At 39.1% G+C, this 14,954-nt stretch overlaps 1 protein-coding gene across 1 annotated transcript; it reads right to left on the minus strand.

The window, feature by feature from the left end:
- Positions 1 to 443: 443 nt before the first annotated feature.
- On the minus strand, positions 444 to 10,199 carry LOC137284424 (uncharacterized). Its single transcript, XM_067816218.1, has 2 exons — positions 9,481 to 10,199; positions 444 to 1,457 (listed from the first exon to the last, which is right to left on the minus strand). Exons 1-2 carry the CDS (start codon positions 9,664 to 9,666, stop codon positions 795 to 797), a joined length of 849 nt encoding a protein of 282 aa, XP_067672319.1. The 5' UTR covers positions 9,667 to 10,199; the 3' UTR covers positions 444 to 794.
- Between the last annotated feature and the right edge of the window lie 4,755 nt (positions 10,200 to 14,954).

Raw genomic sequence — 14,954 nt, forward strand, 5'->3', positions numbered from 1 at the left:
TTTAAATTAGGCGAAATGGGGGGACACCCACTGAACGCCTAAACCTCTAGGCTACCTCACCGCCTCTCTTCCTCAATATCCCTAGAAGGCATAGTCATAAAAGATGACAGATACATTTAAAAAATTTACTTCTCACTTTACTTACTACATTGTGACATGATATTTGGTAAGTCGACATTCGAGGATACATAAGACAAAGTTAAGAAAGTCGTGATATAAAAGGGCGTTGCTAAAGGGGCGATCGAATACTTTGGAGGTTTAAGGATTCGCTCGCCATGTGAAGGTTAGTGTTGTGTTCCATTCTCCTCGTAAGTTTAATGTGTGAGTTAAAAATTTTGGTTTTCCCAGCTTTCACAATATATTTCGCAGATATTTTTACTGAAATGCCATTCACTACAATCTCACCGATATAACCACACAGGATGACAACAGAAGGGCAGTTATTTATATTTCAGTATTTTATTGAAAAAGTAAAACATTTTACACACTGCAAAAATCGGCATAAAGTCACTCGTTCTCGCTCGTGTTTCTTTGAAATGCAAAAATCAATCATTTCATAATCACGAAAATATCATTGATCAATGAAATACATTTCTGGTATGAAAGTTAGTAAAAACAAATCAGGGGAGGTATATACATATGTACAAAGGGGTTGTATTCAGAAAACTGATATAACAAACAGGAGCGCATCCCCGCTACTCTCTCTGGATCCGCCCCTGACAAACTGAATGATTTTGTTGTCAATGTCTGAGTATTGTGAGCACTGTTAGACTTGTCTCGGTGGTACTTCTTCGTCAGCACAAGAACTGATAGCAAGCGGCGACGATGACCGTCAGCAAGACCAGGTAACTCTGTACAACAGGTCTAATGCCAGCTGCAAACATTGTTCCATTTCCTCCGTCAACAATACCCCAATGCCATCGGTCGTCCGTGTCGAAGTACCACGGATGCTTGGGTGGGATAACGCCAACGACAGCGTCGTCGGATCCGATAGCAACGTCTGCACAACCATAAAACTGTTCTTGATTACCACAACCGATGCAGCTAGTACCATCAGAATCAGTGCCCCAACTGTTTCCGGCGTTGTACTTCCACTGAAATACGCATGCGCTGCATTTGACTCCTTCCGGTAATTTCAGATTGACCTCAATGTTTTGGTTGCCAGCCAGTGACTCTATCCTGTATTTGGTTTCCCCTGTCTCAGCCATGGGAAGGATGTACCTATCAAGGCATTCGTGAGTCACGTTCCTGAACGGCGAATTGTTGGGGCAAAGTCGGAATTCGAAGAAGCCCTTGTGACTGGCGGTCAGTTCGACTTTAGCCTTTATCACTTGACCAACATTGTATTTACGGACAATGATGCCTGTATAAAATTTTCCACCTGGTTCGTTGTCACGTGGGCCCTGCCAGGGGTCGCCACAGATGCCACATTTTCCGCCATTTTGTCCATACTGAACCTGCAACAACAAAGACACATTTATTTGAACGCACATTGTCGAGAGCTGCAAGATGTCTTGACACATGCTCTATTCTTTGTCCCATTTTGACTGAACTTTTAAGAAAAACATTGTAAACGAATATCACATTATTTCTATCTCATTGTTTCTATTTAAGTTAGTATCGCTATCTAACGATGAGCTCACATACATTTCAGCTATAAGAAAACAGACTCTTAATAATCAAGCCACTGACTTATCTTGTGAACATTTATACTTGAAATTATGGGTATTGTCCCAAAGTCCCAAAGATATAAAATGAACTTAGAAAAACATCAAGTGAGGGAAAGTATCTCAGGCCACAGAGAAGAGAGTTCTAAAGCACAATTGAAGCATACTGAGAAGTTCTAGTACGAAATGATTTCAGTTTGTAAGAAGGAGCACATGATCATATGTCGTTCCTTCTTAGTACATAGCGTATACATATGTTGCGCGGATCCTATTCTGTTTGAGATGACATAAGCAAACTTTGTGCAAACCGGAATATGCATGACAGTTTGTCTTTTCACAGAGATTAGTTTCAAGTAAACCCTGGGGACAAATCGTTTTATGCCCCATCTCCCATTTCAACCTAAGCACTCGGACCTTCAACATGGATGCGATTATGTCATGGATCTTGAACATAGATCTTATCTTTGATACTTCCTTAACTCAAATCGTTTACTTTGAGTTCTCTGGTCACGCTTCCATATTGTGGTCGAACAAATATTTACACAAACAAATATTTACTTTACGACTTCACAATTAACTTTAAATCAAACCTTCACATTTTCTTTTCAAGAATTAAAACTCGAAAAGCTCCTCGGCAAACAGTTGGCGATATCGTACCTAGTTGATAAAAACACAACACGATTCTGCCACATGAATGCATTAATTAGTGATCAACGTCAAAGTGTTTCTTACTGGCCTTTTCCTAATAGCGGGAGTACACGTCCACAAGGGAGATTACTGTATTTGCGATTGGATCTGTATCCTGTAAGTACGCTGCACGGTGTGGACATTGACGATTAGAATGCAGGTAGTCACGTGAAACTGCACAAACTGTCGTGATGAGATGCATGTTACGAATGTCTTCACAAATAACAGTGACACAAGGGTGTGAGAGCATATTTGAGAACACAGGCGACCAGAAGAATGACTTCAGCCTTCCATAGCACGCGGTGTGTCGAGCAACACATTGCAGTTGGAAAACATAATTTATAGAAATTATGACATTGAAACTTATCGTAAGAGTGAAAATAACAGGTTACATCTGGCCACTAATTTTCTTCAAATTAGGAAACAGGGTTTAAAAAATTAACCAGAATAGAATCATGATGTACATATAAACGTTCAACGTTCCTCCAGTTCCATGATGAACCAAATATTTACATATATGTTACATAAACTGATGCAGTATCTCTGTCAAACGTTAAGTATATTATGATATAATCTTTAGATGTTATTGTAGCTTTGTATCACTGTATCCTCAATGTAGATTAGTCTCAGTATGGTTGGAATTTTAATTGTCATTAAAAGTCTATGTCATATTGTTTTAATATGTTAGTTGAATGTCATTTGATGTTTAAGCACTTTCCAATACTACCTCTTTATCACCCCAACACTACACATTGTATCCATGACCCTCTCAGAACAAGCAAAGACTTGAAAACACACTTTCAATAATATTTATCAGTTCTTAGTAACGCTCGTTGTATCACCTAATTGCCTTTCCCCTGGCAAACCTTCTATATGAACACATAGTGTAGTTCATACACACATGCATATCTTAATCGTTCGTAGATACAAATAAGAACAATGTTGTTTAAACATTGCTGATGGGTAATCTGTTGCTATCCACATGTTCTGCGGTCCCAAGAATGCATTTGCAACCACATCAAACCTGCCTGGGTTCCACCTGAACCCAGATCATTAACACCTCTCCGCCAGAAACGCCTATGTTTGCATTACGTGGTATGGCTCTAAACTTTACCTGCTAGAAAGTAAGGATAAACCTTTAAACCAGTCATGGCTGATCTCAAACAGATATAATGTATGGCACATGGCTCAATAACTCATGAATACAAGGTATTTTGAAAACATATGGGATTGTTGTATATTCCGAATATGATCGACAATCAAATGATATTGTCGTGTCTATAATGGTCAAGCTACCCGATTTCCTGAATAAAGATCTGTATATTGTCATCAGCAAATATTAAATACATATTTTAGTATAATTATGTGTGAACTTTTCTGTTTGCAAAATGATTATTTCTGTATTGATTATTCTTAGGCTTTGACTTTGGAAATCTGTTTGCGATCTTTCGTTTGTATAATGTAAATACATCGCTAAGCTTGACATACTCTGTCTATGAATATGAGCACAGAAACATTCAAATCATTTTATTGTTATGCTTCAACCATTCACAATATACTGTAAATAATAAAATTTGTCAAGCGTGTTCGGTTTTGGTGTGACATTTTACGACCATCACGTACACGTACACTGCTACCTTCTCAGTATTGACATTTTATTTAGAGTAACAACTCCGCTACCGTGTCCTATTTTCAACTATAAGCTCCTTATTCATCAAGTGGAAGGAAGACACTTAAGTGCTCAAGTTCCACCTGCGATAACCACAGAGCCTTCAGCTGAATACTATGCACATATTTGCTTCAGCACCCTAAGTATTCACATGTAACCCTAGGCTGAAAATGATGGCAATACATTAACAAGCATGTTCTAGATTTCAGCTGAAACATGGTGGACACCAAGCCACTTGATCGGAAAAAAATGTAATTGAAAGACAACAACAGATGTATAAAAGGAACCCAACCTTGAATCATCGAATAAAGAATTTACACATCTTTTAGCCCTCTTGAGCTAAATATCTAATCGATGTATTTAATGCTTTGTTTTTGGTTGAGGTGGCGAAACGCAACACATATCCCCCGTAGGGTAAATACTGGTGAACGAAAGAAGCCTTTGTGCCGGACAACGGTATTCGAACTAAGGCCGCCATGGCCATAAGTATCCGAGAACAAACCAGACACGTATTCGATACTTGGCACAAGCTAGATTCACACAATGCCACGAGGTTTGGGACCTCCACAAGTCATAACAAATAGTACGAAGCGCATGCGCAGAGCACAGCTAGCGTTTTGAATCGCTGGCTGAACACGTTTTCCTTATCTGCACTAATGCTTCTTTATCGGGGCATCTTATAAATAAACATATTGCAATTTAACAAAAAAAACAACAACAACGAATTGGAATGAACTATAAATACTGATCATGATAGAACCTATGATAGTTCTATTTTTGGAACAAATTGTAATATTGGTGCACCATACATTATCAGTCCCTTTTCTTCTTCAACAAACAACACATTATTTCTCATTTTAAATTATTTTTTTTAAATTATTTTTTTATTTTAATTAATTAATCAATTATGTATGTATGTATGTATGAATGGATGATAGATGGATGGATGGATGGATAGATATATAGTGCTTCAAATACTCTTGCTACGTGCGAATCAGACTGATGCAATAGATGTGTTCCCTGAGTAGTTTGAAATGTAACTGAATGCCTAGTCCAATACAATCAAGTGCCAGTTAACAAAAGATGAGTCTTTGTAGATGATGTTACGTCATATCAATAATCAGTATTTAAAAGTTGTTTTTCAAGTCAAACAATGTCTGTATAAAGAAAAACATATAAACCAATATAGAACGGGTACAGTTACGAGATACAGGAGAAGACAGATTTGGATATTGATGAATTGTCGATGAATACGTCTGCTTGAGATCATTTTAGAAGGTTCATGTGTCAAACATTTATGCTCAGAAAAGGAGTAAGGAGAGTGCACTTTCCAGTGTTAGAACAGTACCCAGTCCGTTTATACATTCACAATGCAGAAAGAAACGCATGTATAGTTGCATAGTTAATGATGCCATTTGCAGCAATTACACGAGAACCTGTGTCGTGATGTTAATCGTTTGACCATCACAACAGATCTGCTCCAATTACAGACAGGTTTCACAAGACAAAGAGACAGACATATATATATGTATACACATACATATGTAGAAATGTCAAACAGTCTCGTTCCAGACTCGTTCCCTTTAGGATAAATCAAGTTCTTACAGCATCATGGTTGAATTTATCACAACTTCAGTGTACGTTCCAAATCTCATTCATCACCACCATACGACTGTGTCGTGCGTTCTGATGTGTACATACCTTGTGATACAGTTCACCCATGTTCAGCGTTCATAAATACTACCAATCAACTGTTTAGTCTTCCTTCTGCAAATGTAGCCACTTCAGTCAACTGTTCAAAACCATATTTGGCAAAATACGCCATACTGATTGCACATGAACTTATGTATTCGTAACGTTGAAAAGATTATTGCCTTGAGTTTAATGACTAAAATCAGTGAAAATGATCGCATTCTCAACAAAACGCTCACATGCAGTTTGATGACTTGCATACGGTTTGCAGTCGGAGATGAACATCTACTAATGTTTAGAAAATCCACAGCAGATATATCGAAATTTCATGGGACATGACCAGTATTCATTAGAAACCTGTCACAACGTGACCCTTCTTGGGACCGCCATGTCGATTAACAGTGTTCGTTAAATATTGATACGTTGCTCAGTCAGCTTTTCTGTTGTCATATCTATTGGTCTGAGGCAGTTGGAAAATGCAAGATATATATTGTTGTCGATTTTGTCATGACGAGACATGCCATCATGAAGTTATATTAAAGTCTCTCTACGACGTATGTATCCGAGGCTTGCTCCTTTCCTTTGCCATGGGGTTAAAAACCTGCGTTATCAATCAGATGCGCCTGTGGCGTAGTGTACACAGGTTTATGTAATGCACATTGAAATGAAAACGCGTTAATATTATTTTTCATTCCCAATCTAAGCATTATATTTATGATTTAATTGTCGCTTATATCACATTGAAGATAGGTTATTTCGAGCATTAAATGTACTGTTTAAATATAGATATCACAATATGAACCTTAAAAGTATGAAACAATATATGCTACTTCTGACTGCTCTACATGTGTGGCTGTGAAAATGAAAAATGAAATGAAAAACATATTTTACGATAGAATTATTGCTTTTCCTTTAGCATGCAGTATTTTATATTAAAATCTGAGCAATATGAAGAATAATTTGGTTACTTTAATTATGTATTAACTGTCCATAACAAATGTATGCAGTTTAAAGTAATTCCATGACGTCATTATGCTTCATTTCATATCATCTTGTCTTATAACTAGTTAATACCATTGTTAAGAGGTGAAAAGGGAAAGTTAATTAACGTTATTCATCTGAATATTTAGTCTGTGAACCTATATGTTCAATCATCCATCATTTACAAATCAGTGTTTGTTTTGTTTAGTTTTGTTTAGTGTTTCCAAGTGAAGGGTCTGAGCATGACACCATCAATTGACTGCCGACGTCTATGAACAGCCAAGTTAGTTCTGTGGTACATCAGTGTCAAATATTACCATTCTGTTACACCGACATAAACTATGTCGATCGGTCGTTTACGTCACTTACGTAGACCCATTGTCAAGCTGAGATTGATTGTTACCGTCCGGTTTAAATGTGAATCCATCATGTAATTCAGTGTGTCTCCAAATGTAAGTCAGTGTAATATCGTTAAACCTACCGATATGTGTGAATATGTCATTTGTGTGTGTGTCTTTATTCATATCTCTAAGTTTGTGCATGTGGGCTTCACAAGGTGTGTCAGCTTATGCACGTCTTTGGCAGTTTGCACTTGTGCTGCACTTGCAGCTGCATGTAACTCCATGCATGTCGCTTTATGAACATTTGTGACAGTTTATTAGATCCACTTGTTGCCAGTTCATATTCCTAATGGTATGTCCCCATTTGTGTGTTGGAGTAAGGCTACCTGTGTCAGGGTATGATTGTTGCTGTCTGTCACGCCGTGTATATCACTGAGAAGATAAATATAATGTTAGAATAGAGCTAAACATACTGTGTTGGAAAGTCAGAGGTATATAACGTCATTAGATCCCTGTGAATGGCTTTAGTTACAAATCATAATGCAGTAATTACTGAAGTCATTGTAGAATTTGTAATTATACTTAGAATTTATGATAGTGATCATTTTATGTCCGTCTCTGTCCGTTTATGCTATTCCCGATAGACCTGTCAGTATGTGACTGCCACCGTAAGATTATATCCAGAAGTATAAGTAATAGCGCTATTACCTATACTACTTATCCTCCATATGTGAGTAGTTTATGTCACTTTCTTAATGTACTTTATATCTGTTAGTTATGTCTGTCTCTGTCAGGTTATACGGTATGCCCCACATGAGCTTTAGAAAACGACTGTCTCTGTCAGCTTATTCTTGTCTTGCCTGTTTTGTATTTAGATGTTTGCCTTCTTGTCCCTTCATGCGAGTCAGTTAATAGCGTCTCTGATAGTGTAATTGCTAATTATAATTTCGCCCTCAATATGTATCAATGGCTGTCGATCATTCGGTTATTGTTTGTACGTGTATGTTCAGTTCAGACCTACAGTGTCTGGATGATACGCCACTTTCAGCAATATTCCAGCAATATCACGGCGGTATCCCCGGTGAGGTAGATCATTGCCAGATACTCAATACTCATCACATGGATCGTCTCGCCATGACTAGATTGTTTACATGGGTCTTCATGGTCAGTGTGGTTTGAATGTGTCATGAGTATCATTGGTCAGGGGGCCAGACAAAAAACAACCCACTTCACGTTTCTGTCAAACCCTGGTGTTACTTGTAGATTAGAACATTACAACTTCTTAAGACTAATTTCAGGCTACCCATTCATATAATTTTTATCAATGTTTTTGTCTTTAATTACGCCCAAATGAACCGCATTTCGACTCTATAATACATCAAGGAATCGGCTCTCCAAACAATTCTTAACATCAGTTCGTCTTACGCGTGTTCGATGTATACGTGGTTTAATGTACATTATTGCTGAGCATTCCTTCAACATGTGATCCCATTGTGCGGATCAGTTTTGAGCAGTCGCAAACCTTGTAAATCTAGTGAATAGCCGAACACAAATATCAGGCTTTTTAACGGCACATTTACACAGCGACAGTATACCTATAGATACAGGTGACGTACCAGGAACATAATCCACCATGCCCGACAGGGGGTGCGGTTTGATGAAATCAGATTAAATACTTGCATCTTTCCCCAAATATCACTTGTTTCACGACAGATCGCATGTTCTGTTCAAATGATCTGAGACATCAAGAGTACTAAATCTTGTGATAAACATGAGCCCTACAGCTATTTAACTTTAACACTTGCTATTGGTTTCCCTTCCATTTATATTTTTTGAATGTTGACGATTGCAAGATTTATATACGCTCCAGAAAATATGTCATTTCAGTAAGTGTTATGGCAAAACAAAAATATAGTTTAGGCCCACTTCTATCGATATAATATTAATGAAGATGACTTATACAGACAAACAACAACGTAGATAACATATACTGATATTAATCAAAATTAAATTGATACTGACAAACAAGAATGTAGATTACTTTTACCGACAAAACAACGATGTAGATTACTTTTACCGACAAGAATATCACTTTATTATTGATAGACAACTTGTTTATTGCACTAGATGTGTCGTTTCGGTAGATCCTAACAGTTAGCAACCATTTGTTTGATAACGGTGTTAGGATCTACCCCAAAACGTGATAACGGTGTTAGGATCTACACCAAAACATGATAACGGTGTTAGGATCTACACCAAAACATGATAACGGTTTTTTCCATAAAAAGGTGTTCCTCATCATCATACCAGCTTCTAAATGTCACTTAAAGAAGTTGTTCCTATAAACAAAACTGTTGACTACTTATACCGACAAGCAACAATGTATATTACTTAATCCGTATAAACTTACAACAAAATACCACTTGTGTAAACATCAACTTACAGCTACTCCTCCACAGAAAAGCTGATTGTCGTCATAATTCCTGGGTGTTTTGAATTCAAATCTCCACATACTGGACCGTGAGGGAGGGTCCACCAGCCTTCCATGCCCCCAGACCCCCAGGGCACACAGGAAACACAACCACACACAGGTATAAGCCTGCAACACAAGTCGACCCCAAGGCAACATGGCGATTCACTGTCTATGATACTTCTACAGCACGTCTAGTGAATCGAGTTCCTTGAGTAGTAATTAATAACCGTAGCTGGAGGATGAGGATGACGTCGAGGAAATGATAGCCCGAGAAGGTATTTCGATGACGGATGGTGTGATTACTGCGGAAATATTGCTCACGCCCAGCTGGATTTATCCGTCACAGCTCCGTGTTGGGACGACCAGCGTCTCTACGTCTACAGTGAGTCAGATGCGTGACAGCGGTTGCTGGGTGACAGTGATTCAGATTCACCTTACCCACGCCAGCAACGCACAGGTATCCTTGCGGAGGAGTGTCTCTAGCGAGAACTTATGATCAATTCAGCTCCGTTACACAGTGGTTTGAATTTACATTTGAGCGATGTGTTGGTCCACTGCTCAAGCTTAATGAACTTACTTCCTGTGTGATAGTTTCGTCCAACACTGTCGTTCGCGAGGGGTCCGACAAGAAACTCCAGGCTGTTGTTAACCCATCGTGTTGTTCCTCGTTGTTTGCCCACAGTCGACACACAATAACTGCCTTAGGCGCAGGTATGCGGTCGGCTGAAAGACACAAACGCTATTCAACATACGAAGATTCTTCCCGTCTTTAATTTGCTATCGTTGCTCCAACTGACAAACTTGTTTTGTTTTCTTGCTGAATTTCTATGAAAGGGACAATTTCGCAGGCAGGTGAAATAAAACCTTGGTGACTTTGCCATGAAGGAGCGGTCCCTTGTGTGTTGTGGCGTTGTGACCTCTGCTCATGATTTAAATAATGCCTTTTGTGGTAGTGTCAGTTTTACAAGTTAAACAATGCATGTCCCATTTCACGACGCATACGGAAATGACAGCATAGTAAGATGTACATAAGACATTTTATTTTCTTTATAAAATTTAATTTAAATAACAGGTACGAATCAGAAATAAATGATGGGTATCAAGCTGTTTCGACATCAGGTAACTGAACGCAATAAATTGGTTCGAATCTCATTCGATGTGTTACAAAATTTTAAATCGATCCCATTTCGTTCATATAAAGTCATTCCTTTAATGTTGATTATCTGTGTGTGTAAGTATTTATACATGGTATGCTTGTTCATCTGGTTTGTCGAAAGTGTAATAATTGTTCTATTACTGAACTTTCTTGATGACCTTATATGCATATTGTTTATCGTTCACCACAAGGAAATGTAAAAGAGCTACAACATCCTCGTAATCAATACCTTTGTATAAGACATGACACCATGTCAGTGTAGTGCAGTGTTGTAAATCGGCTGGAATGTCATGTTCATACATAACGTTATACAACCTTAACATTGATGGATTGTGCTGTGTTAAGTCGTGTGGAACTGTGGTATGTTGCACAGTTGTATACTGTATTGTTTTACAGTGCGTAGCTTTATAAATGATGTGCTTGTGTTTTCGTGTGCTGTAATATTGTCTTGTGATGTATTAGGATGTACTGTGGTACATACGTGCGATGTACTATGTCGTGTTTTACTGTGTTGTAAGGGGGCGACGGGTGGAGCCTAGTAGTAAAGCGTTAACCCGTCAATTGGACAACCCGGGTCCGATACAATGGATACAATATGTGAAGCCCATTTCTGGTATTGCCCCGCTTTGGTATTGCTGGAATATTGCTAAAAACGGCGTGAACACAAACTCACTCACTCGCTGTGTAGTCGTGCTGTATTGTGATGTAGTGCGTTGTTGTGCAATACCTTTTATGTTCTTGTGTGTTGTACCACGTTATGAACTGTTACGTTGTACTCTGTTGTACTCCGTTGTATTAAGCTAGGTTTTGTAAGTTGTATTTCGTTGTTCTTCACTGTCGTGAACCACACTGTCTTTCACTCAACGTTACTTTGTTTTGTACATTCTCGTCCTGTGTTGTTATATGTCGTACAGTGACTGACCGAAAAGACCCAAGGCAAAAGATTTACAGTGTCACACATTCTGTTCAAAAGAATGTATTCATAACTTTCACCCGAAACAAAAATCCCCTTACACGCCTTAACTTACACAACATTCAACGCTAATACTGTTGTGTTGATTCGCCCTGCCCTTGTAGTGCCTTGCTTTGTTGTGTTGTACTGTACTAAAGTATTAGTTCTTCACAACATCAGATTGTGTCATTCAATCTTACATTATACCCTGAACCACCATAATTAATTGTAATCAGTGTAATCAACGTTGTTTACAGAGTGCATCACCTCGATGTCCCACCTGCACGGAATATTTACTCGCGGCTAACGCCCCCCTCCCTCAGCCGCCCCCCCCCCCCCCACACACACACACACTGCAAACACAGCCTAGGGAAAATCTGTTGTTAACTCAGGCTCCATTGTCTGTAAATAACACTGATGTAAAAACCAGATAATGCATGCATACATTTTCGCTTTACCTCTTGCATCCATAGTTGCCGTATAGCCTTGAGAAATATGACGACTATCACACCCCCACGGATGTCTTGCAATGCATGAATTTCTGATATGAAACTCGGGGGAATATTTGTATTTAACACATGGCGTTAGAATTCCAGCTGCTATTTGGAAGGTCAGTTCATCCTGGGATTACAATATCATGGCAAATATGATGGATTTGTTTCTGATGTGACTAGTGAACTGGGCACGAATTTCTGTGGACGAATTGTATTTTTATAACAATTCCTGTACGTTAAATGAATAGCAAAAACGTCTGACAAATAATATTTTTGTTTCATCACAAATATTAAAGCCCGTGTTAGCTGGACTGACACAAATAGATAAAGTACTCCTTCGTGTAGAAATTTTGCATTACCTGCATTGTGGGTTGAAATATCCTTCTTATTCCAACGGAAATGGAACCTTATGCATCCATGTGCTTTAATACGAAAACATTTGACTCTCTTTCCAATAAATATATTTTGACAAAACGTTCAAATGTAAACCATGTGAAATATTAAGAAGGGGAAGTACACCGCGGCGACTTTACTCAGACAATACCTACGGGAAGAAACAGCAAGATGCAAGATTCGAATCGTTTGAGTCACCCAGGCTGGCTGAAGTGTACGATCCAACACCCATGCTTCAAACAGTTCAAAATTAACACTGGTGTGTTCGGTAAGATAAATACGTTGTGCACTGGTCCCTCGGGAACATGGGTTGAGGAAGAGCACTCGGCCAATCAGACATATGTGATGTAAGATGATACTACTCATGTTTTTACACGATATTCATACACAAATGCAAAATGATGGTTACCTAAAGCACAGGTTTTCCAAGCGATTGATGACCCCATCCTTACCATTCCCCTTGTGAACAGCAGGATTAGTATTGGGCTTCTGTAACCCATGCATGTCGTAAGCGGCATCTGAAGGGAACAGGTGTTCAGGCTCGGTGACTTGGCTGACGCATGTCACCTTATCCCATTTGTGTAGACTCATGCTGTTGGTCTCTGGTCCAGACTCGATTATTTACAGATCGCCACCATGCAGTTTGAATATAGATGAGTGTGGCGTTAAATAACATAAAAATCAAGAAAACCAATCTCGTCTCTTTTGAGATATACTTATGGTCATATTTGCACTTAGAATTCAATAGGGAATGAGATATTTTGAGGTACCTGAAACACGTGTCCGTCTACCCAGCAGGCAAAAATGTTAGGCTTCCAACAAACACCTTGTGTTGTGTATTCCCCAGAAGAAATCACAATTAATATCGTCTGGTAAACGAGGATGAGCATTACTCCCCCGATCACGTCCTAGGTCAAAGGGGGCGGTGGGGTACCCTAGTGGTTAAAGCGTTAAGAAGATCATTTCTGGTGTTCCCCGCCCTGACATAGCTGGAATATGCTAACAGTGGCGTAAAACCAAACTCACTCATTCTTACGTCATGGACATTGGGCATATGTTGCATTAGTTTCCTTTCTCATGTTTGTTTCCCGAGGACGGTGGAGTAGTCTGGAGGTTAAAGCTTTCGCTATTCACACCGAAGACCCGGGTTCCAATCCCACATGTGTGCAATGTATGAAACTCATTTCTGGGGTCCCCGCCGCTGGAACATTGCTAAAAGTGATTTAAAACTAAACTAACTCATTCTTTATCTTCCACTCTGTCCGTTTTCTAGATGATTGAGGGAAACGACATCACCAAATTGCAAAAAGATACAGCTCGATGGGAGAATGAGCTTACAAACGGTCAAAACTATACATGTGAGTGAGTGAGTTTAGTTCTGCGCCGCTTTTAGCAGTATGCTAGCAATATGGCGGCGGTGGACACCAGAAATGGGTTTCACACATTGTACTCGTGTAGGGAATCGAATCCCGGCTCTTCAGAGTGACGGGAGAAGGCTTTAACCAGTACAGGTTACCCCACTGGCCCTTACATACGTAAATTACGAACCATAACAAAGAGCTGTTTCATACCACAAGTCCTGCCCTGAGGATATTTAGACAAGCCAATATTTGCTTTATGATTACGAAAACAGTTACCGCCAGCCAGACCACATTTTCTGTAGGTTTACAAATATACAGAACTAAATGGGTAGTGGTTTTCAGTCTGCCCAGGTTGATTCAACTGTGTAATTGTAACAGTTACTCCACCCCTTCCTTTGTACATGCTAGAAAGAATGAAGATATTGTAAAGAAACCCCATCTATGTAGTGACAGTGATCTTAGGGCCGCAGATCATGGCCATGATTTACGTGCGGGTTCGAATCCAGCTTAACATTGCACAAAGGGTGAACCCAGATTTGTACAGAAGGGCATAGAGGCGCCACTGGTATCGCAATGTGTCAACGTAGATGACTAGATATACATGCCTCCTGCAGACAGAAACTGTTTTACAAACAGAAATAGGAATTAGCCCCAGGTGTACACGCACGCACTCACTCACGAACACTAACCACATTTCGCCGTTTTCACTTTAATCTTAATTAATATGTACAACTATCGGACATGATGGTAGTGCAGTGCAGAGCTTCCATGTTCATGTAAAAGTTTGAAGCATTCTTGTAACATTCCTTTCTCGGAAATATTTTGGTTAATTTGTATAATGATCAAATATGGTTGTCATATTTTATGTTGGCGCCTGTGTGTGGAATTGCAGGAATTAGATCTGGGTGTAATAAACCAATGACAAACAACATCAACAAATAGCGTCAAATGACATGCTCAGTCGTGCCATTGTCTTTGTGGCGCACAGGTATGTTGAAGTGGACACGCTAGTTTTCAAGACATTCCGTCCAGTAATGGACACATTAAATGGCATCATATCCATAGTTAGAATTGAAAATTTCAACTTC

Source organism: Haliotis asinina, chromosome 5 (genome assembly GCF_037392515.1).
Source record: "Haliotis asinina isolate JCU_RB_2024 chromosome 5, JCU_Hal_asi_v2, whole genome shotgun sequence".
Taxonomy (NCBI): domain Eukaryota; kingdom Metazoa; phylum Mollusca; class Gastropoda; order Lepetellida; family Haliotidae; genus Haliotis; species Haliotis asinina.

Excerpts from the sequence above, each read along its gene's own strand:
- LOC137284424 (XM_067816218.1), bottom strand. The coding sequence starts at position 9,666 with ATGTTGCCTTGGGGTCGACTTGTGTTGCAGGCTTATACCTGTGTGTGG. Across the intron at positions 1,458-9,480 it reads TTTTCTGTGGAGGAGTAGCT|GTTCAGTATGGACAAAATGG; the intron begins GTAAGTTGATGT and ends TTGTTGTTGCAG.